This window comes from Arachis ipaensis, chromosome B2, assembly GCF_059453495.1.
Source record: "Arachis ipaensis isolate K30076 ecotype BB chromosome B2, ASM5945349v1, whole genome shotgun sequence".
Classification (NCBI taxonomy): Eukaryota; Viridiplantae; Streptophyta; class Magnoliopsida; order Fabales; family Fabaceae; genus Arachis; species Arachis ipaensis.
Genome location: NC_142437.1, coordinates 12234324 through 12258735, shown reverse-complemented (window position 1 = coordinate 12258735; position 24412 = coordinate 12234324). Strand labels below are relative to the sequence as shown.

General features: G+C 30.0%; 1 protein-coding gene across 3 annotated transcripts in view; it reads right to left on the bottom strand.

The window, feature by feature from the left end:
• Window positions 1-1242: 1242 nt before the first annotated feature.
• The window catches only part of LOC107624968 (uncharacterized), a 31617-nt gene continuing 8447 nt past the window's right edge, over window positions 1243-24412 (bottom strand). For 2 of the 3 annotated variants that reach the window (XM_021112872.2, XM_088504832.1), the window contains 12 exons: window positions 23152-23218; window positions 17901-18456; window positions 15314-17806; window positions 14845-15186; window positions 13623-14387; window positions 12596-13438; window positions 11511-12179; window positions 10594-11412; window positions 4471-5649; window positions 2204-3260; window positions 1833-1951; window positions 1243-1622 (listed from right to left, as the gene is read on the bottom strand). In XM_021112872.2, coding sequence (XP_020968531.2) covers window positions 2235-3260; window positions 4471-5649; window positions 10594-11412; window positions 11511-12179; window positions 12596-13438; window positions 13623-14387; window positions 14845-15186; window positions 15314-17806; window positions 17901-18395 — 8631 coding nt within the window. In that variant the 5' untranslated portion in view covers window positions 18396-18456; window positions 23152-23218 and the 3' untranslated portion in view covers window positions 1243-1622; window positions 1833-1951; window positions 2204-2234. The remainder of the gene's footprint in view (window positions 1623-1832; window positions 1952-2203; window positions 3261-4470; window positions 5650-10593; window positions 11413-11510; window positions 12180-12595; window positions 13439-13622; window positions 14388-14844; window positions 15187-15313; window positions 17807-17900; window positions 18457-23151; window positions 23219-24412) is intronic. The other variant, XM_088504833.1, reaches the window with a different exon arrangement.

Sequence of the window (24412 nt, the reverse complement as noted above, 5' to 3'; positions counted from 1 at the left end):
TAAATTATTATTGGCTATCTAGAGTATTTTATTTAAAATTTGAGTACATGCATGTATTTACTTAAGTCATTAGAACATTACAAATTTTTATAGTACTCCTAACATTTTTTAAGCCATTTTTTTAAAAATTATTTTGCATAGAATAAAATATTTTTTTTAGTATAATTTAAATAAATTTATTTAAAAATTTTTTTAAAAAATATTCCTGAGCTATTAATGAACAAAAGAGTATTGTATGAAATTCGAATTGATAGCTCATTAATATTTTAAAGAAGATTCGTAATTAAATATTTTGATAGCTTTTTTTTAATGTATGAAATAAAATATATATTTTTTAATTTTTTAGTAATTTTTTTAATAAATTTTTTTAATAAATTATTAATTTTTTAACAGCATAATTCAAATTATACCATAAATAATTCGAATCAATCCAATTCGAATTACTTGGGAACGCGTGCATGGATGTAATTCGAATCAGGTTGATTCGAATTAGTATGAGTGTGCAATTGTGTTATATGTAAATGCAGTTTGAACTTACCTGATTCGAACTACATATAAACGTGTTTTGGTTGATACATGAATCAGATTTGGCTTTGGTGGATTTGTATAAATAAATACTCACCTTGGCTTATTTTAGTTTTTTGTCCTATATTATATATAATATTTTAAATAAATTATATTTTTGAAATATTTTGATAAAAAATTATATTATATAATAAAATATTTATTATATTATATAATAAATTTTGAATATAATAATATAATTATTTGTCAATTAATATAAAATAAAATTTTAATTATTTTATATTTTTATGTTTCAATTTAAAATTTTATTTTAATATAATTTTCACTATTATAAAAGTTTTTTGCATAATAAATAATCTTATTAAATAAAGAATACTCATATTTTTGTATTTATATGTTTTTTATTTAATTATTTAAGAATAAAAGATTTTGTTGTCATTTAAAATATTGTGTATTAAAGTATTGCCATTTAAAGTATTTATTTATGTATTAGGATATTTTGTATTTATTAGAGTCCATCAATGCTCTTCTTTCATATTAGCCTTTGATTTTTATTTAATAAAATCTAATGGTCTATATAAGTATGGCATATCCAATAAGCACATAATTATTGTGCTCATTTAGATATACCCACAATGAAAATGGATCATCTCCAGTAAAAAAAAATACTTGAGAGAATAAAATGTGATCTCTTACCTTTAATTCTATAAGTGGGATTAAAATTAAATAAAAGAGAGAAAACAATGAAAGATTAGATTCAACACTTCACAGCATCCAGTTTTTTTCTGAAGAGGATCCACTCCCACCCACAATTCACTATCATACATAAAAATAAACTAGTGTTCTCAATAAATTACAAAGCATACACACATTATATCTTGTATAAAATACAAGATATAATTTTATTGATAAAACACACTTAGTTTATAACTGTGCCACTTAAAAGGCAACCACACACTTCTTCCTGCATAGTGATACAGGGAACTTATTCATATCATGCACACCACACCACACTACTCAAACAGAAATAAATATTTGTTGCCATGATGGGATCCACTTATATCCTCTTAATTGCTGCAATTGGTGTTCCATAGAACCTTAAAAATAAAAGTTCATAAAACAATTGTGTTAGATATTGGTTGAAGTTAAAAAAATTATAGGTTGAAAAAAACAAACTCTTCAAAATTTGAGTTGAATGATTGTTACAATGTTACCCAAACTTATTAGAGTAAAACTTTCCTGTAGCAAAAAGAAATATGTAACTGCATCATTTTATTTATTTTCTCACAATAAAATAAAAAACTTACCAACCATCCTTATTTATTTGTCCATTGCTCCTTGATTAGACTACTAGTTTTGCAAGGCTAACTGGTAAGTGGTAACAAATGCATTGAAAATAAGCTTCCCTTAGCAAGCAACAAATTTCCTGCAAGAATTTATATACAAGAGCTAGTTAACTCAAGTTACATTAACTATACCATTCTTTAATTTATTAAATTCTCACAAAGGACAAGAATTGGATAATAAAATGAGCAATATCAAAAATTAATATAACCGAATATGGAGGGAGCAAATCAAATGACATTCCAAACAAAAACTTTTTCCATTGTTTTGGTGCATTGCGTAACATGAAAAGTAAAAGATGATGCAAATTTAGCAGATAGAGGAACTAACTTACATGTTAAATTATAATTGTACTAATTAACTCATCAATGCTGCGTGGATCGTTTTTCAAATTGTTGACTCACTGCAGCATTTAGATTATCTATCCAGCAACTCACTCCATCTATCTTCACCATCTTTAATTTAGGTGCTTCCACGTCACCATGTGAGAAAGTTTTCATGATCTTGCATTGACTGATCTCAATGTACAAGTATGCTTGGAATTTCAGAGTTGACTTTCCCGTGAAAAAGCTTCCAAGTTTTGGCGATTCGCTTAGAGACAGATATGTGAAGTCTGAGAATGTGAGATCTTGTGATTTGTCCCCTTTTTGTGTTGCCAAAACTACTGTTTCCAATGACTCACATTTGGAGATCTTCATCTCATTCAAACTTTTCAAGCTTTTGGCAGTTGAGAATGTGAACATGTACTCCAATCTGTTGCATTCAGTAACCTCCACTTCCTCCAAAGATGGGAAATTCAAAGTTGATTGTCCAGTGTAAAAGTTCTCAAGTTTTGGTATTTGGCTAAGAGACAGTTTCTCAAGCTTTTTGAATATGATGACATCATGATCATCATTATGTGGTTGATAATCCACGATTAAACTTTCGAGTGCTTCACAGTTGGATATGTGCAACTGTTCAAGTTGAACAAGACATTTGGCGGCTGAAGAAGTGAACAAATACTTCAAAGATGCACAACCCTCAACTTTCAGCGATGTGAGATTAGAGGAGGCCACCCAGGTGTGCTGTAATCCAATGGATTCAAGCTTGTGCAGATTCCTCAACTCCAATTCTCGAACAAGAAGCTCTGAATGAATAATCTCATCAGGCTTTTGTAAGGGGAATATCTCTTTGAAAGCACTGTCGGCCACCACAAGGATTTGAATATTGGGAAGTGGCACCTTATTTGGGAAGAAATTAAAGGCAGATGCGGCATCTGAGTCATGAATATCATTAAAGCCCTGCAATCTCACATATTTTATGTTTTCGGGGTCCAAATGAAGCAGTCCTCTGTCAAGCATCATCACACCTTCCATGTCTATTGACAGTCGCTCTAAGTGAGGGGTAAAAACCTGCTCCATCGGATTCAAAGTTAATAAGAAGGACAACACATGGCCATCATGACATGTGAACATAATTTACTCCCTCTATGTTTGAAATATTGCAAAATGCGTAAAGTATTCTAAATAAAATGAAATAAATGAAGCATGCAGAAGCTTATAAGATAAACATGTCTTAAAAAACTACTCTTCTTGATGATGAAGAAAACATCAATTGTTTGGGAAAAAAAATGTGATTTTACTCGATCAATATAGCTTTTGATATAAATAAAAAAAGATTTCACATGACAATTGAATTTAAAAATATTTTAAATAAAAAAATCATTTTGTTCAACAGTAAATAGCAAATTTAATAAAGAATTTGGCATTTTTTTTTTTAGTTATAAAAAGGTATTATTGTGACAAAGTCTATTATAAAATAGTTGAATATTTTTTAAATAAAATATTAACTCACTATTTTCAGTCTCTTTATTTAAAATTTTTAGATACTCTTAATTCAATCCTAAACTTAAAATAAGAATCAATTCTTTTGAGTTCATTGTCAAACTAGATTTATTGTAGATAATTTTAAAAATATTATTTGACATTATACTTAAAACATACGAGAACAATAAATTAATGGAATTAAATTTTCTCAATAAGCTTATTTTTAAAAGAAAGACAGAAGTATTAATTTCTTTAAGTAATATCATAAAAGAATTAAAATAAATTTAGTATTGTATATTTTTTTTAAGACTAAAATATTTTTTTGACAAAAAAATAAACTATGTTAACGAATTTTTGAAACGAATATCTAACATTATTACGTATAACAGGTTATTAATATAAATCGATATATGCATATGCAATTTTATATGTTCAGCATGCAATTTTTAAATTGACTCTTAGATGTGCATATAAGCTATTACCACATATACAAGCAAGAGACTAGAAATGGCAAAAGCTGCTTGTATTTTCTAATATTAGATATATGCATTTGGCTCAGTATGAATGATTTTTTTTTTTTGGTGACTCATTATAAATTATTTAAAAGACTTGGATTGGTGCACGAGAGATATATTAAGTTATTAACAAACAAAATAAAAATGAGCTGTTTATTGTGATAAATAAAATGCACTTTCCTCAAAAGTATATATTCTACGGAGAAATAAACATATCATATATAATTAAATCTAACAAAATTAGAAAGTTACGAATAATTTTAAGGTAGGAGCTTTCGTACCTTTGCAGTGGAATCTATTGCAAATTTACAATGAGAAATATCCAACTCTCTTAACTCGGACAAATTTAGAATTTCCATTCCAGCATAAATATATGTAAGATTTGGCAAATTGTGCAGAGTCAATAAAGTTAGCTTAGGAAACATAGTAAGCTCCTTATTTGTTTTTTTATTGTCTGCTTCATCTTTTATAACAATTTCAACCAATTTCTCACAGTTTTTCACATCTATCTTTTTTATGTTAGACATGGTCAATGATTCTGACAACAAGCTTGTGAGGCTTTTACATCCATTCACAACCACTTCCTCCAGACATAGAAAGCTGAGACTACTTCCTTTAAGATCCTTGTTCCAAATATGGCTTAAAGTTGGCAGATGCTCCAAAGTCAATTTCTTCAAAGGAATTTCTATTAGTGTATCTTTGACTTCGAATATGACCTCAACAGAAATTATGTTTGTATCTTCCACATCATTTGTTGGAGCATCTTTCACATCAAATATTGTCTCAAAGGAACCACAATTTCCAACCACCAACTCTTCCAATTTATGAAGGGAAGGTAGCATATGCCAAGGTAGTAATGCATTTGATAATGAAAATTCAGAGTCTTTCATTCCATGATAAATGTAGCTCAGATTTGGCAAATTCCACAGCTTTAGACAAGATAGCTTGGAGAAGATATTAACCTGTTTATTTGCTTCTTCTTCTTTGGCTAGTTCATTTCTTGTGATAATTTTAACTAACTTCTCACAATTCTTCACTTCTAACCTCTGTATGTTAACTGATTCTGGGAACAAGGATTTTAAGCTTGCACATTCATCAACAATAACCTCCTCCAGTTTGGGAAGACTGAGCTTTCCTTCAGAATCCTTGTTCCAAACATGCCTCAGATTTGGAAGTTTCTTCAAAGTCAATTTCTTCAAAGGAATAACAATATCTGGTTGTGTATCTTTGACTTTAAATATGGTCTCAACAGAATTGCATCCCCGCACCACCAACTCTTGTAATCGACTGAAGAAGGGAAGTAAATGAGAAGGTAGTATTGTGGTTGTAAAGAATTCATCACACCCTTCCACCACCAGACTTTTCAATTTAAAACCAAAGGAGTAGCTCTTTCCTAAGATATGCACTTTATCAAGCCATAAATCTTTTAGCGCTGAGTGATTGCCAAGATCAAGACGTCTCTGAGTTTTGTTATGTCAGGAAAATAGATATAATAAAAAAAATAATTAGAGACATTTATAGCCACTTACGTTAATTTATATTATAAAAAAGCAGTACGAACATATATATATATATATAATAGTTGTAATAGCATAAATCAAATGCAATGTTAAAAACATATAAAAATTTATCTTCGTCGATTTTAAAAAATTATACTCGATACATCCTTTTTATATATTACTCTAAATAAATGCATTTATTGATTAATAAAAATACAATTGATGACAATTTAATGGCATTTAGAAAAATGAGAGTGATATCATGAAAAAAGTTTTAAAATGGTGAAAAAAAAAAGAAATAAATAGATTAGAAGAAGATACGTCATATATTTATTTTAATATACTTGTACAAAAAATAAAAAAAATAAAAAACATATATCAGCCTAGAAAGTTAAAAGTAAGAGATATTATGGAACAAAAATTTAATAAAAATAATTATCTAAATAAAAAAAACCATAAAAATGAATATAATCTAATAATGCTTAAAATAATAGGTAAATAAAAATAATTTTAAATAATTGAACATACTTAAATAATAATTATTTAGTTATCTCAATTAAATTTTTATGATATATCTTTTTATTTATTATTTCTTATTTTTTATCTCATTTTCTAATGAAAAATTTTATTAAATTAAAATATTTTTCTATTAATATAAATCCAAATTATTGAAAATTTGTTAAAGGTATTTTCATCATACATCACCTGTTGCACTTCTTTATGTTTGGCTTTTCATATTGTATTATTGTCTAAAAATAATTATAGTATTTTAGTTGCATTATTCTATTTCTTTATTCTGGTATCCAATATCTCGAATTAAAAGTATTTATATATTTCTTTTATATTAAAAAATAATAATTCTTTTAGTTGAATATTTGAGATATGCTATCAAAAAATATTGTAGAGTAACATAATATAGAAGAGTGATGTTAGCTTGCTTTGTTAAACTTTTTAAAAAGTCATAGTAGTTTATTTTGTATTTGATAAATCAAAATAATTGTATATTTATACTTTTAGTTTTAAAAAATTGGAAATACTTTTTGAAGTGTTTTTTAAATTTATTTTGTATTTATTGAAATTAAAAAGTCTTTAATATAATTTTATATATTAATAAATATTTATATTTATTCTTGATTAAATTATTGCTATATGCCAAATTTTATTTACAATCAAAATTTTCTTTATTTTTATATATATTATGATCATTTTAAATTTTTAAAACTGTTTTATTAAATATAATTATTATTTGTATTTATTGAAGTCATTTTTAATTTAGTTTATCAAATATAAATGCTATAATTTTTACAAATATATCTTTCAAAAGTCAATTTGGTAAAGTTATTTGTGAAAAGTAAATGATTTCTCAAATTAAGTCTCTATCGTCTTCCAAAATGATAATATCACTCTTTTTTGTGTGTTAATTTTTATATTATCCTTTATTTTTATTATTTTATTTTTTATAATTTTTTATTAAGAATAATTTAGAAATAACATATGATAATAAAAGTGTAGCATTATCAATTAGAAATAAGACTTTGTTGATATTGTGTTATTATTATTAATTAGAGAATGACAAGTGATTCTTGACAACGAACAACACATAATGTTTTTCAATGTAATACACAAACTTAAATTTAGTTATTATTGACGAATTCTCATGCACTCTAAAAAAAATAATAAAAAATACAATATTTTTCGAATTGTAAATCTTAAATTTTAAATTTTAAATTTAAATTATTAATATAAATAATAATAAATAAAAAAACTAAAATTTATTTAGTTAAAAGGGAGTATAATATTTTTATTTGAGTGTTTAAAAATAAGCCTTATTATTTGTTAAAAAGTGTATCTTGTTACTAAAATTCTGATTAATTCATTTTACGGTTTCTGTTATTTAATTCCTTTTTTTTTTCCATACTGTCCCTCAATGTTAAAATTACTGCAAAATAAAACTATTCACCAATTAGTTAAATATAATCAAGTGTTTAACTTTTTACAAAAAATATTTCAAACTCGCACATAATAAAAATTTTTAGATCTGAATTACATGTATAACACGTGATTAATATTATGTATATGCTAATCTCCTTACGAAATGCCTATATACAAATTAAACATTTATATGCTTGCATTAATAGTTTTGTCAAAAAGTTTTCTTTTCTAGAATTTATATCAATATAAACGGTATAAAAATAAGTGGTCCGTTTTTTGGTTGTGATAAAGCTTGTATCTTTCTTGTAAGTATGTCATATTTAATATATATTTTAAAGACATTTATAATATAAAAAATAGTACAAAACCTAAAAATAAATAGTTGTAATAACATGAATTAAATATGCTTTTAAGATTGAACATATAAAAATTTATCAAAACACCGTCATACATTTAACCTTAGAGAGTTAGAGTAAATATCATTTTGATATTTGCATTTTGTTAACAATTAATATATGTTTTCTTTTTATTTTGTTTTGTCAATTAAAAAAACCTACATACATACAAAATTAATCAGTAACAATTGTATTTTTATTTAGATGTCACTGAGTTATATATTATGTATTAAGAAAAAATCTAGGGGACAGCAACTTTATTAAATTCTGGCCAGCATATAACCAGTAAAAAAAATGAGCTATTAGATGAAATCTCACACCAATCTCATACCATTAAAACTATCATTGATGGTTATTTGATGGCTACAAATCACAAAAGTTGCTGCCCCCTAACATTCCTCATGTATTGATAGTATTTTTGTTTTCAAAAATATGCTTCACTTATTCTTTTTTATCTCTTACTTTGGCTAGATGATATGTCAGGTTATTAGGAAACCTAAAATCAATCTAAAAAAATTTACTAAATAACATTTAATTAGTAAAAAAAGAAAGATAGTAGTTGAGTAATTCTAAATGAACTTATTAATGAAGAATTTAGTTATATATTAGGATAGAAAAATGAGAATGAAAAATAGTATGAAACAAAATAAAAGAACGAAAAAGTTAAAGTAATTAATATTAAAGTAACAATGGAGTATGTATATACTAATATACACTTACATACTATAATGTAATCTCTTTGTTTTATGATAATTTCAAAACAAAAGGAATGCATATTAATATAAAAATAAATCTTACTAACGTTTAAAATTATATTATTAAATAAAAGTACCCTTAAATAATTGAATATACAAAATATTATATATTATTCTTTATTTCTAAATCTTTCTCACAATATATTTTTATAAATATTAAATTTTATTGGAAAATTTTATTTAATGGCATATCACAAAAATATCAAATATTTTTTATTTTAATATAAATTTATCTTTTTATTTTTTTTATTTCATTCACTAAACAAAAAATTTTATATAGTAAATCTTAAATTTGGTTGAAAATTTTCTTTTTATGCCACTTAGCTCCTTTTTTTATTTTGGTAAATTCACACCTTAACCTTTCCCTTACTATCCTCATTTATTTCCTCATGTTTCTCTTTTTATTTATATTTAAAATTTTTATTTTATTAATAAATTTCTTTTGAGGTCACCTATTCTGCGCTTCAGTTGTAGTGCCTCACCCATTTCACTAGTCTTGTATGCGCCTTTTTATATTTTACATTAGATAAATTTATAAATAATAAATATATAATAGATTAAATAGGATTAGGTTAAATTAGTTGAGCGTGGTAAATAATCCTAACTAAATTTATTTTGTATATAACCAAAGTGAAATATTAAAATTAGTTTGAAAGTCATTATTCAAAGAAAACATGCATAATTTATTTTTGACCTATCATTTATTTGTATGTGCTAAATTTTTTAATTAATTTATATTTAACATGCATTGAGAAATAGTCATACGTACTTATATTTTTTATTGGCGCCAAGTAATAATTTTCTCCATATATATATATAATACGGTCGGGTCATCTTAAATACATAATGAAAATGGAAAATTAGTGCAAGACATTATAATAGGTTTAATTATTATTCTATTGGTCCCTATAGTTTTGCAAAATTTTTAATTAGATCTTTATACTTTTTTTTCTTTTAATTGAGTCTTTACACCAATTTTTTTTTTAATTGGGTCCCTACACTTTTTTTTCCTTTTATTTAGGTCTATATACCAATTTTTTTTTAGTTAGGTCCCTATAAAATTAAGCCAATTACTACTAAAAAAGACTTAATTGAAAAAAAAAATAGTACAGGGACTCAATTAAAAAAAAAAGTATAAAGACCTAATTGAAAATTTCACGAAATTATAAGAACCAACAGAGTAATTAAACCCATTATAATATTATATTGTTTAACATCACTATATAGTATAAGATTGTCTTACATAATTTGTTTGCACGCCATTTTTAGAAAAGATATTTTTTTAAATGATCTTTTTTTAAAAATTTTTTTTATAAAAATAAAAATAATTTTATGTTTATTCATTTATTATGTAAAAAATATTTCTTTTTTTTAAGAAAAAAATCTAAAAAAAAATGTAAATTGTAGTTTTTTAAAAAAATTATTTTTTAATTTTTTAATACTTTTAATTTTACTATTAAAAATTTATCAAATACTAAAAAATTAAAAAAAATCTTTTTTAATTAAATTTTTTTTTATCCAAATAAATACTACAACAAAAAAAATCACATGCATGAGTTTTTTTAAAAAGTTATATATACGTCATGAACTCAAGGATCTAGCTAGTCTTTTTGACCATGTAAGAAACATAAAATGTTCTGCGCTGTAGTAATATTCAAAGTTATTTAAAGTCAAACTACTACTACTACTATTATAGAAGCAATGGCCCCATTATTGTAAGAGATCAATGGTTATTGGCTAGATTTGGAAAGAAAACAAATCTTGAATTTAAAAAAAAAAAAAAAAAAAGAAACTTTGATGGAAATAGATTCAAAAGTTTTTACCTCTTGTAGAAACTGGCATGCAACAGCTACGTTTAGATCATCGAAGAACAATCTATCAACTTCATCATTGGAGTAAATAACTTGAAATGGTGGTTTCACATGTATTTCTGTTTGAGAGAAAATTTTCATCTTGGGGCAGCCTAGTATGTCCAGCCGAATCAAAGAGGGAAACTGCAGTGTGGCATTCCCTGAATAAAAGCATTCCAGGGTATATATAAATTCAAGAGTTATCCTGTGTAGGCGCTTAAATTCAATAATGTCTTCCGTCCCACTTTCTTCTTCTTTTCCCACTATTTCTTTCAATGAGTCACACCATTCAACTCTCAACTCCTCAAGGTGTATTAGCATTTTTGCTGCTGAGGATGTCAATAAACACTTCAATCCATTACAGCTTTTTATATGCAATTCTTTTAGATTGGAGTATGAATGTAATACTAATCCTGTTGTCAAGTTATGACAACGAGAAACCTCCAATAGCCGCAGCTTTAACAAGTACTCTAGCCCACTAATGGAGTTCAGCTCATCTAGTGACGACAACTTCAATTCTTTCAAGTCAAGCATCCTCTCACCCGCTTCTTTGGGAATATTCATGGTTTTGCAATGTTTGTTCCCATATATATGAATAATCTCTAATTTGGGAAGCATCTTGTCAGCAAGTATCTCAAATGGTGAAATAGAGTTCTCTCCATCATCATTGTAACCAAAGTACCAAAGGTAAAGTTCATTTAAATAGTGATTAATGCCGCCTTGATTCATAAACTGCTTCGCCCAAGTGCGATTTGGATTGAGCCACAACTTCTCCACCTTGAAAATACCGCCCTATTAATGAATTAAGGCAACGCAAATGATAAGAAACAAAACATATAAGAGAACAAAGAATGTATATATACCACATGCACTTGCCAAATGCTAATTACCTGGGGATATTTTTGTTGTTGGTTCGGAAACAGCTGCAGATGCTTTAACTCGAGGCACTCCAGAGTCAATCTTCCAGACGTAAAGTCACTTAGTTGTGGCAACTCTGATAGTTTCAATGTGGTTAAACGAGGAAACTTAAACGTTTCTGATCCTTCCACTGCTTCCTCTTGATCTTTTCCAACAATTTCTTGCAACTCATCACAATAGCTTATATGGAGTTCCTCGAGCCTTTTAAGATCTTTGGCCAAAACAGAAGGAAACACACTTGTCAGTTTACTACAAACATTGATAGTGACCTGCTGCAAATTTTGAAAGCCTAGAAGGATTTCTCCTTTGTCATGTTGCCACACACTCTTCAGACTTCGTAGATGATGTAAATATAGCTTCTTCAGTTGGAATGATGATTCCCAGCTCTTAGTGTCATCCATCTCAAAAATGCTTTCTATTCTCTCGCATCCCCACACTTCAAGTTCTTGTAAGCTCTTCAAAGAACAGAGGACATTTGACGGAATTGCATGCGTTTTAGATGCATCCCAGCAATATAGCTCCAGAGTTTTTAAACCGGAAAACCAATCTTTTAGGAGATCTTCTTTACTTAGCCAGATTGATTTTAGAAGATCTTTACCAGAATCGGAAACCCATAGCTGATTCATGCCTTCAAAAAATTTCTGTGAATAATGCAAAATTAGTTATCACAATTATAATTTATTTCATGCAATCCAAATGCATGACTATTCATGGAAAAGTTTTTCCTATTAGCTTAAGTCAAATAGTTAGAGATATAAGTGCAACCAACCACTAACATAAAATGCAACTCGAAAGTTTACTAGAACAAAAAAAAAAAAAAATTGAAGTATACTTGTTACATTATTCGAATATTTCATTTAATAATGAACTGCCTAAATAAAAATGTTAATAATAAGGTCTTGTCCAAATAATTCAAACAAAGTCATGTTCGAATAAAATAAAATAAGTTACAGAATAAAATAAAATGAAATAATATATATGTCTTAACTATTAATTAAATGAGGAAATGAAAAGGGAACCACTAATAACAAAAAATGAAATTTCATAAAAGACTTACCTTATTGTCAAATATGTATCTTATTGTAGATCCTATATTGTCTTCGTGCCAGTACCATCTCTTTTTCTCTTTGTCATGCACATAATATAATTTTTGCAAATTTGGCCCACACTCGACATTCTTTTTAGAGAAATTTTTCATGTTGGGGCATGCACTCACAATAAAATTCTCCAGTGATGGGAATTTAAAGGCACAATTCTTGGAGCTGCAGAAACTATTAAGGCTCACCAATGACACAAGCTCAAGAGTTGTCAATTGTTTGAAAATGATGGGAACCTCCGTGCCTACATTTTCTTTTTCTTCCTGTCCTTGTGTTTTCTCTGAAACAATTTCCTCTAGATTTTCACAATTGATTACCTTCATGGTTTTGAGTTGATTCAAGCTTTTGGCAGTTGATAGTAACATCACATATTTTAATTTCTGACAGCCAACCACTTCTAGAATTGTCAAGTGAGTGAGAGACGCAGACGAAGATGCTACGGTGCGCAACCATGAACAATTCTTTATAACCAACGACTCTATCCTTTGAAGAACTACATCTTGTTCAAAACAGATCTTGTCAAGATTAAGATTGTTTGTTAATGTCAAGCTTTTCAACTTTGGCACAACTCCAATAGCAAGCCTTCTTGTTCCACGAGGCTTCAATTTTTCAAAGCTACAATCATTCAAGCATAAGCTCTTGAGGTTAGGGTTGCAATGAAGGAAACAATATATAATATCAGTATTCTTTAGTCCAGACAATTGAAGCTCTTCTAAGTTGTCCCTTCTGCAGTCATAGCCAGTTGATGACCTTACTATATGTCGTGATTCAATTTGCATGAACTTTAACTTGTTATTGATTACCTGTATGAAATAAATAATGAAAAATCAATAAATTATCTAAATATTTGAAAATGTATGTATACACATCATTGTCATTGGCTGCTCAGTTTTAATTTGTTTAATTCTTCTTATGCCATAAACTTTGCTCCATTTTAATCTAGCTAGAATATAACTTATTAAAAGTTGAAAGAGTTGTTATTATTACCTCTTTTGCTTTTACTTCTCCAGCTTTTACCTTTTCAGAATTTTCTGGAAAAAGGATATTCTTTACTTTTGCATGTGATGAGATTTCTTCAAATGGTTCCAACAAGTCACAACTTTCAATAGATAGGTCATTCAGTGTTGGACAACTTAATTCAAAAGCTCCCAATAAATACAAACTCTGGAATTTTGATAGTTTAAAAAACTTGACAGTAGTCAATTTAGGAAACTCAAATTGAATAGGACTACTTGAGTTGATGACAGCATCTTCTCCCTTGCCGACTATTTCTCTTAATTGGGAGCAATCTGATACCACAAGACTTTCAAGGCTTTCAATCTTTATTTTAACATTCTTGACTACGGAAATTGAAAATATATTTTCCAACCTTCCACAATGATGCACCCATATCTTTTGCAATTTGAGATCACTCCATTTTACTTCTTTCTTCCATTTGAATACATGCTCCAGTTTCGGGAGTGCTTCTAAATGAATATCTTGCAATACAGCATCTTGTATTTTATCATCATCAGCTTCCTCAAATATAACCTTGATTGATGAACAGTTCGTAACTCTCAAGCAACTTAAACTAGACAATCTTTCAGCCATATAATGAGGAATTACATTGACCAATTCATCACACTTATCAATTATCAGAGTGTTCAGTTTGCCAAAAGAATTTCCAGGAGCTTCATCAGAATTCCATATCTTACACAAACTCTTGATGCTACTCAGCTTCACAGTCTTCAAGTTTGGAAAAATGCCATCCTGCTTTTGGTTCACAATAGCAAGCTAATCAAATTAGCAACTATACTGAATACTGTATTGCTTTCACGTCCAAACAATTCAATTGCATTACCTTTTGGTTCACAATAGCAAGCTAATCAAATCACATCAAAGTTATCGCTAAATGGGTGATGGAATGAAGCGGTATAGAAATTCATGTGATGGTGTATGGATGTATGAAGGTAAAATAAGGAATATGAATGTTTGTAAGTAGGATTATGAGTTTGAATCGATGAAGGTAAAGCATTTTTGTTCACATGACAGAAAAGATATTATTCATCTTACAACTACAAGGGTCTAGAGTACAAGACAATTTTGGACTTTCAGGAACAAGAAATCCAGCAGATAACAAGAAGATATTATTCATCTTAAATTTTTTTTATCAAGAACTAATTAATTAAACAAAAAGAGAAGGGGGGAGGGGGGGGGGGGGTTAACATACCTTCTTCGGTTTAGCCTCTCCACCACCTTGATGTTGGGGAAAGATGTGGGTCATGTTACAATCAGTAACAGAAAGGCTTTGAAGATTCACCAAATGTCTAGCAATAGAGAAAGACCATAGACTTTCTAAATTCCAACACCCATTCACATCCAGGTGTATCAAGTTTTGAAAGGGAGAATAAGTTTGTTTGATAGTGTGGTACTTCTTGCCCAACTCTTTCAACTTTTGTAAAGGATAATTGCTTTGATTGACAGTATGGCAAGTAGCCCATATTTGGTCACTCCATATGTGGTTGATTTCGAGCATAGACAACTCCATTCTCTCCAGCTTCGGAACTTCTATCTGCAAAGCAATATGAATTTGATTTTCTCAAATTAATTTCCTTCCTTGGAGAAAAAAGAAAGTCAATTCTTCCAAGCTACTATGAAACAAAATTCAAAATGCACAAGAGAATCGAATTTGAACATACCTTACGATGAAATAGTGATTTGGTATCTCCTTCAGATGAAATAGGATAGAATCCAATAAGCTTCGATAAAGATTGTAGTGTCAAAGAACGTAGTTTAGGAAGATTGAGAATAGGCTCTGTTTCATTACTATTATTTGTTTCCATGACAACAATCTCTTTCAAAGAGTTACATTCAGAAACTTCAATTGTCTCAAGAGCAGTTAGAAATCCAACCACAGAACTTAGGAAAACATTTTTCAACATACCACAGAGCTCGATCTTTATGGTTTTCAATTTACTGAAGGAAGGTTCTGTGAATGATTGATGAGAGCAAATTTGCTCCATCTTCCTGAGCTTGTAGAGATGCAATGACTCCAATTTCGGAAAAGCATTCTCCAAATAATGCTCCCTTCTTTTTGGACCGATGATACACTGAATACTGCAATTTCTTGCAATGGTTAAATGTTTAAGATATGAAAACCCTTGCAAATTCAGTTCATAGAAAATATCTTTGACACTGTTAAGTTTTTCCAGCAACAAAATTTCTACTCTTTCAAACAATATTTTGATTGCCTCATGGGAGTGAATGTCAAAGCCATCCTTTTGGTATATTGCCAAACATCTTGACAAGTCATACTTATTTGGACTCTGGAAATCAGGCTTTGAATATCTGATTGAAGAACCAATGGTAATCTTGTAGCTGTATAACTTGTCAAAGAACAAATTCTTGGGCAAATAAGAGACACTTGGGATTTGTAGGTCTAGATTTGTTAATTGATCCAAATCTCCTAACACAGACAGACTAGCATTTTTAATCTGGTGTTTCTGTTTGCCATCATCAACCTCCCATTGGAATGGAATGTTTCTCATATACAACTCTTCTAGTCTAGTCAAACTTGACATTATACAATATGGAACTATTCTAAGCTTGTAACAATTACTTATGTCAAAGATTTGTAGCTTAGACAAAAGACTTAGTTTATCCGGCAAGATTCTAATGTCGGATCCTGAAAAACTAAGTATTCTTAAATTCTTTAACTCTCCTATGAGTTCTAATTTCTCACCTAGAATGCATTGCTCCAAACAAAGCATCCTAAGATTTGTGAGGCATTTAATTGATGAAGGCAATGATGAAAGATTGACACCAATCAAAATCAACACCCTAAGCTCTTTCATTTCTTGAAAGAAACTATCTGGTATTTCTAAAGATGGATCATTATTTTCAATATGAAAGACACTAAGTGAAGGGCATTTTAGGCTATTGGAAAATCCTCTAATGAAGTCACAATGTTTTAAGGAAATAACAGTGCATCTTTCCAGTTCATCCTTACTAGGCCATTCATCAAATTTTCCTTCGGTCATCGTGAACACATGTCTCTCCTCAGATGATATTGACAGAGCCGCATCGCGAACAAGATTTTGCATTGTGAAACGATTGCTGGAATAACTGTTAGACAACAGACCTGCATCTTTTAATTTTGCAAGTAACATTTGTACTTTGTCTCTAACTTCCCATACTGAGTAGACGCCTTGAAGAAAGCCCAAACCAATACAATATTTCACCAAATCAGCAACCAAAGCATTGTGATCCATACGAGCACAAAGCAAGAATGTAAGCTTGAGCTCTTCATTTTCTAGAAGCCCATAACTCAACCTTGTAGAATACTCAGGTGCTGCGTTTGGATTTTCAGCTGCAAGTTTTGCAAGTTTTCCAAGGGTATCCTTCCAAACCAAGTGGTTCTTCTGGTTCTTCAATGCCCTCGCAGTTGTCACTATTAACATAGGCAAACCATTACACTTCTCGGCAATTTGATCAGGGGCATACTTTTTTAGTTCGTCAACATTTTTGTCAGCTATTGCAGCTGTCATCTTGAACAATGTCTCTGCCTCATTGGAATTTAAGAAGTTTATAGAAAAAATAGAGGCTGCTTTCACATCCATTTCAGTTAATACCTGTCTCATCTCAGAAATCAATAAAACCTTGTACCCCCTGTTGTGCTCTTTTAACTTGCTAGAGCCATAGACGAAGGAGGTTTTTGCTTTCATCTTATTCTTATCATCATCAGTCCTCCCAGAGTTTTGCTCCAATTCAGGATTTTGGTTGTGAACCACAATGGCAGAAGATTCTTCTTTTGTTTGTAGCGGGATTCCCAAAGCATTCAGATCCAATTTGGCATACAGATCATCCAGGATTATAAGGATGTTATCCTTCTCATTCTTCAGCCTCTCTTGTATGCTAGTTGCTCTTGCTTCCTCACTTTCCTCTTCCAATTTCATTCCTAGCATCTCAGCAATTTGGCCTTGAATCTTCTTTGTATCAGGACGTTTTGTCACGTTCACCATGATCACCATATCGAACAACTTGTCAATTTCCTGAGCTTGTTTGGCAGCCTTTATCACCAAAGTGGTCTTCCCAATACCAGCTGGCCCATAAACACCAACCAATCTTGAATTCGAGTCTTCTAGCGATGCCATAATCTTTTTCATTGTAGTCCTTCTCGACTTAAATTCCATCTACATATGATGCACAAGTACAAATTCAATACGAGTATTAATTAAGATACATACAACGCTATATGAATATCATAGAAATGAAACTGCTACTCACATAATCAGAATCAGAAAATGTAACACCCATGAATCCAGAGGATGGCCATTGTTGTTGTTGTTGCTGCTGCTGCTGCCAGTAAGATATATTATCCTGCTTTTCTTTTTGTAGCTCCATGACTAACTCTTTGATCTCTTCTGCCCTCTTGCTACAGAGATACCTTTTCTTCAGATTTATGACAACGTGGTTACTGTGTTCATCTTTCAACTTGCCATATTCAGAGATTATTCCATCTACTTGACGCAGCCATGCTTTAACATGATATACTTCTCTCCCATAAAGCCCTTCGTCCTCCTCGGCTTTATCATGGACCTTGTTTCTATCCTTCTTGAGCTCATCCACAACATTTCCTAGCTTCTTAACTTTCTTATGGCAGTTCAATGCGTAGTCCACCCGATTCCTTACATGCTTCTTCCACACATTTGTGAGTTTGTCAGCTGCGAAGTCGAAGGCACGTTGTTGCAAGAAATCAGGTAAAGGAATTGGATTAGCCATGCTTTTGTTCTTAGCTTGTTGCCCTACATGGCTACATCTTCTTTCTCCTCTACATGCATGCCTGTGTAACAAGAAACGTGTATGAATTGTGAAATGAAAAGCAATTGACATCTTCTAAAAAAAGTTTTCTTGGGAGCTATTATAATAAGCAATTTGATTGAAAAATCTCTACTCGAATTACAACATAGTTTGCATTAAAATAAGAGTTATGCTACGTGTACACCAAAATCAGCCACCAGTATAAAATATATGCTGAAATATAAATAAAATGAATTAAATTACACATGTATTTATATACAAATACATTGGTGGCTGATTTTAGTGACTGATTTTAGTGTACAAATAACATTTTTGTTAAAATAATAATTATTATTAGGACTTTTGGATCATGTACTACATGTCTAAGACCATATATACTGTGTGGTTTAATTTTTTTTTTTTATTTTGTCCACAATATTTGTGATTTTATTTAACAGTATTTTTAATATTTAATTTTATTCAATTTTATCCCTAACATTTTTAATTTTGTGTTGAAATTACTTATGAATATTAACTCTATCTAAAATATTACAAAATTGAAAACATCCAAAGACAGTCTTGACACAAATTGAAAATATTAGAGAGAATATTGAATGAATAAAAAATTTTAGGGATAAAATTGAATAAAATTAAATATAAGAATATGTTTGAAAAAAAAATCACAAATGTTAACAATAAAAAGTATATTTTGTCCTCTAATATTTATAAGGTTTAATTATTTTGTTAGTCCTATACTTTTATTAAAATTTTTAATTAGGCCCTTATATTTTTTCTTTTCAATTGAATTTCTATATTACTTTTAATTTCGTAATTAGGTCTTTTCATGTAAAAAATATTAGAATCAACAAAATATTTCTCTAAAAAAATATGTGGTCGAAGATATAATTAAATTCTTAATTATAAATTTTTTCAATTTATAAAAAAATATTTAGTTAACTCTAACATTTTTTACACTAGAAATGATCTAATTATATAATTAAAAATAATGTAGAGATTCAATTGAAAGAAAAAATATAAGAACCTAATTGCAAATAAGAATTAATAGAGTAATTAAACCTATTTATTAGAGAGGTAGAAGTGTATTTGAAGTTAAAAGGAAAATTGTGGTGGTATTTGGATTATGGAAAAAGCTTTGTCTTCTTGATGTTCTATAATGAACATCTCTCACCAAGTTAAGCTTGATTGGGGTAATAGGGAGTAATACGATATATAAGAGTACTATTCCAGCTATTGGCAGAGCTTTGGCACTATCTGTACACTATAAAAAAAAATATTGAGTACTGTCAAATTTAGTGTCGAATGTTATCGGTGAGTTTGCTGTCAAATTTGCTGTCAAATTTGGCTATAAATTTGTAACTGTCAAATATTATCGTCGGAATTGATGTTCCAACGGTAAGGTCAACGGTAACATTTGACGGAAAAAAATTTATAGCGCGCCCCATTACCGTTGGATTTACCGACGGGTGAATCCATGATAACCTTGTTTAGTGAAACGTCGCGTTTTGGGCACATGGAAAAATGTTACTGTCGAATTTTTCCGACAATAATGTGCCCTAAATGATAACGTGAACCTTTGTCTCCCTCATTTCGAATTTCCTCCTCTCTCTCTCTCTCTATCTACATCTCCACCCTCTCTTTCTCTCTCATCACTGCCTCCACCGTCGCCGCCGGTTCTCTGCCCCCTCCCGTCGCTGCTGCCGCCACTCCACCGTTCTCGGTGAGTCAGAATCTCTGCTCAACGCTCTCTCCACCGCGACATTAAGCCTCCAGCACCGTGACATCCGCCACTCTCTCCACCGAGGCGCACTTCGGCGAGCCATCCTACTGCCGTAACTTCCATCTCCATCGTTGCTCTACTCTTCTTGCTCTGAGGTTGGTTTTGGAATTTTGTCAATTTTCAATTTAATCTTCTCTGTCTTAATTTCATTGTGGTTTAATTAGATTTTAATTTTTCGTTCATAATTTGGTTTAGTTAAACTACTTTTTGCTGATAGGTTGATTTAGAGCAAAATTATAATTTTTATTTTTTATTAGGATTTTTCTTGGTTCATAGGTAATTAAGCATGCTATTGTGATTCTTGGGTTTGTAGTTTGAATTTGTTTAGAGTTTGTAATTTAGTTTGATTAATTTAGATTAGATTCAATACATTAGGTTTTGAATTATTCAAGTGTTTGAAATTTACTAAAATTTTGTTATTTCCTACATTAATGACTATTTTGCTAAGATATTGTTATTGAGATTATTTACTAATTGTTTAATTTCAATTTAATTTACTTTAGGTTTAGTTAGAATTTCAATTTCAATTTTGAATCCGTTTCAAAGTTAATTCAGGGTTAGATTTCTAATCTTAGTTGATTGAAGTTGATTAAGTTATGTTAGATTCAATACATTAGATTTTGAATTGTTCAAGTGTTTGGAATTTACTAATTTTGTTATTTCATGCGTTTATGACTGTCTTGTTGAGAAATTGTTGCTGAGATTGTTTGCTAATTGTTTAATTTCAGTTTAATTTAGGTTAGATTTAGTTAGAATTTTAATTTCAATTTTGAATCAGTTTCAAAGTTAGTTTAGGATTAAGTTTCTAATCTTAGTTGATTTAGGTTAATTAAGTTAGGTTAGATTCAATACATTAGGTCTTGAATTATTGAAGTGTTTAGAATTGTCTAATTGTGTTAATTGTTGCATTGATGATTGTTATTTGTAGACATGTTGACAGGCAGTAGTGTTGCGGATTAGGCTTTTGGTCATTGTCGTAGCCGTGGTCGGGGTAGAGGGAGGATTTCTTCCGGTACCACCGGGACTTCTGGATCGTCTCCCGATACTCCGACCATGCCGATGACGTCACAGGTTGCGTGTTTAGTGGACTAGCCTTTCATCATGGTCCCTAACCCCAACTACATGCCTCCATCTATGGCAGCAACGCCACCTCCGACCGCTCAGCAACCTGCATTCACGGCAACGCCGACTCGAGTGACGGATGCTGGGGTCCCAAAGTCCAGTCACGGAAGTGAGGCAGCAGCTGATGCCCCTCCACCATCTCCTACCACACAGTTGCGTATTTGGCCCGATGGCGGCACGGGGTAAGTAACACGTTCAATGCTCATGTATTTCCTATTTATGGTTATCGCTGAAAGTGCTTAAGTTGTTTTTAGTTTAGTTGATTTAAACGTTAATTGCTGATTATTGTCTTTAGTTTTTATGATTACGATTCCTGATGTTGCTGAAAGTTCCTGAAACCTGATTCCTTTTTAGTGGATTTAGGTTGATTTGAATTGCTGGCCTTTTTTCTAGTTTTAATGATCATGATTCCCGTTATTGATGAAAGTTTCTGAAACCTGATTCCTGTTTAGTGGATTCATATTGATTTAGATTGCTGGTTTTTATTTTCTAGTTTTCATGATTACGATTCCTGATATTGCTGAAAGTTCCTGAAACCTGATTCATGTTCAATGAATTTAGGTTAATTTGGATTGTTGGTTATTATTTTCTAGTTTTCATGATTACGATTCCTAATATTGCTAAAAGTTCCTGAAACTTGATTCCTATTTAGTGGATTTAGGTTGATTTGGATTGCTGTTTTTTGTTTTCTAGTTTTCATGATTATGATTCTTGATTCTTGTTTTTAGATTTAATGATTAGGGTTGATTCTTGTTCATGGGTTGTTGTTAGGTATTTGTCGAACCTAAACATGTGTACTTAAGAGATGACGAATGTCATCAAGTTAATGTGTGATCAGTCCTGATTCAGTTACACAAAGATTTCCGCTGAGATCAGGCAGCGCTGATTTGAAAAATGAGTGATAATTACTTTCATTGTTTCTATTTTAAATCTTTTTAGCTATTTTATATCTTTTATCTTGTTTACCTATGTTTACAGCTTCTTGTTTAACGCATGATATTTTTGAATGAGTTTAGGTTATTGATATTTTTAATGATTTTTGAGGCCAAGCTAGTAATAATGTGGCCCTTGTGGGTGGATTTGTATTCAGAAGTAAAGGATGGTAATTATGGCCAAGGTTGATATTTTATGGTGAACCACCACTTTCCAACACTATATGTGTGTGTGTTTGTTTTAAGCTTCTTGAGTGTCTAACAAGAAACAACGTAGCACAAAAACTAAAAAAATTCTCAAACGTAGTGTGTTCCAAAAAAAAAAAAAAAAACAATTAATGAGTCTAACTAGAGAGGAAAATAGATGTCTTTTAGTTGAATTTTTGTTTTGTTTTTTTTTGTAATGAGTGTAATTTTTATACATATTGAAAGAATATTATAATTTTTTTTATAATTTAAAATTTATAATTTTTTTATTTAGTCATAATTTTTATATTATTATCTAAAATAAATCTGTTCAATTTTATTTTTTTCATTCTCAAATTCTAGTTATATTATTCCATTAGGTTCACTCTAATACCTAACATTTAGTTCCCTATTTATGGTATTTCCCTATTTATGGTATTGATTAGAAAATGTACTTTTTGTTATCATTATAATTTGATTAATTATTTTTATTATTATTTCAATAATTGGTGCCCTTAATAACTTTTATGTGATTTTTATATAGCAGTACAGGTACTAGGACAAGACATATTCCACTAAAAACATTTACGAACTCTCATAAGATGAAGAATATAATATTATGTAAATATTTACACGTTCATATATAGTAATATTAAGCATGGACTTCATTAAAAATAAAAAGTAATATGATCATACATACCTTCGGCACCCAACACAAATTTTTCAATAACTCTGGTCCATTTCTCTATCTACATTCTTCTTTGGCACTGTAAAATTATTCAATCATATCATAGTTGAAATATAATGAATTAACCAAGTTATTAGAAACCCTTTAATTTGAAAACGTTTTAAAAAGAAATGTGTAAAATTTGCACGGTAGTTGAAAAATACAAAAGATATTGTATATATCTTTCATTCAAATACATAAAACAATATACATTCCTAAAAAAATATCTATTTTACATGAGTGTGTGGAACCTATTAAAAATATTAGTCATTGATACGAATTCATTAGCATTAGCTGCTACTACAGGCCTAATGAAATAAGCTGAGAATAATGAAGAAATAATTGGGAAAGGTAACCCAATACCAAAACAGAGAAGCAAACGTGTGAGGAAGCCACCAGTATGAGGGAAGGATTATGACATGTGAAATGAGGGAATGCTAAAGAGAAATAAAATAGAGGTAGTGTCAAATTTTTTATGTAACAACCTAAAGAGAGGAAGAGATTAAAAAGGAAGAGAGTGAATAGAGAGAGGAGTAAGAATTTTGTATTGTTTCCTTTGAGGAGTATTTTTTCCTTATTCGAAAAGGGAAAGTTCTTATACATTCTAATTCCAGATTTACCTACACAATTTCTATTTTACTATTTAATTTATATTCATATTTTGCCTGGGTTACGTATTTTGTTCCTCATGTTCTTGCTGTGTATTGTTGTTTGAGCTGAATTGTTATAGCAGGATTATCATTGATGCTTTCATTGAGGGTCTGCAATGGCCGAAGAAATTCGCTTGTCTAGGTTGGAAGAATTAACACTCTCTAACAAGCATGAGGTGGAAACGCTGAGCCGCGGCATAGTGGGAGCGATCTAGAGAATCACAGAGACACAGTAGCAAAACTGACAACGAACGACTCGTCACTGCGTGTGATTGAGAAGCTCCTTTGCGACGGGTTAAAGGCGAAGAGTGTTATTAACGACTTGGGTTTCACCGATAACGACATTATGGCGAATTCTAGTTCGGGATCTTTCAATTTGAATGTAGAGTCACAATGGTCATGCAAGCTGAAGGTAGCTAACATTCCAATGTTTGAAGGAGAGGGAGTGAAGGATTAGGTCTTCCGGGTAAAACAGTACTTGGAAATCTTTAACATTCTGATCAAGCAGCAGATTCGAGTACTATCGTTTCACTTAATGGGTGCTACATATGCTTGGTACCGTTGGGGGGTCAATGACAATATTA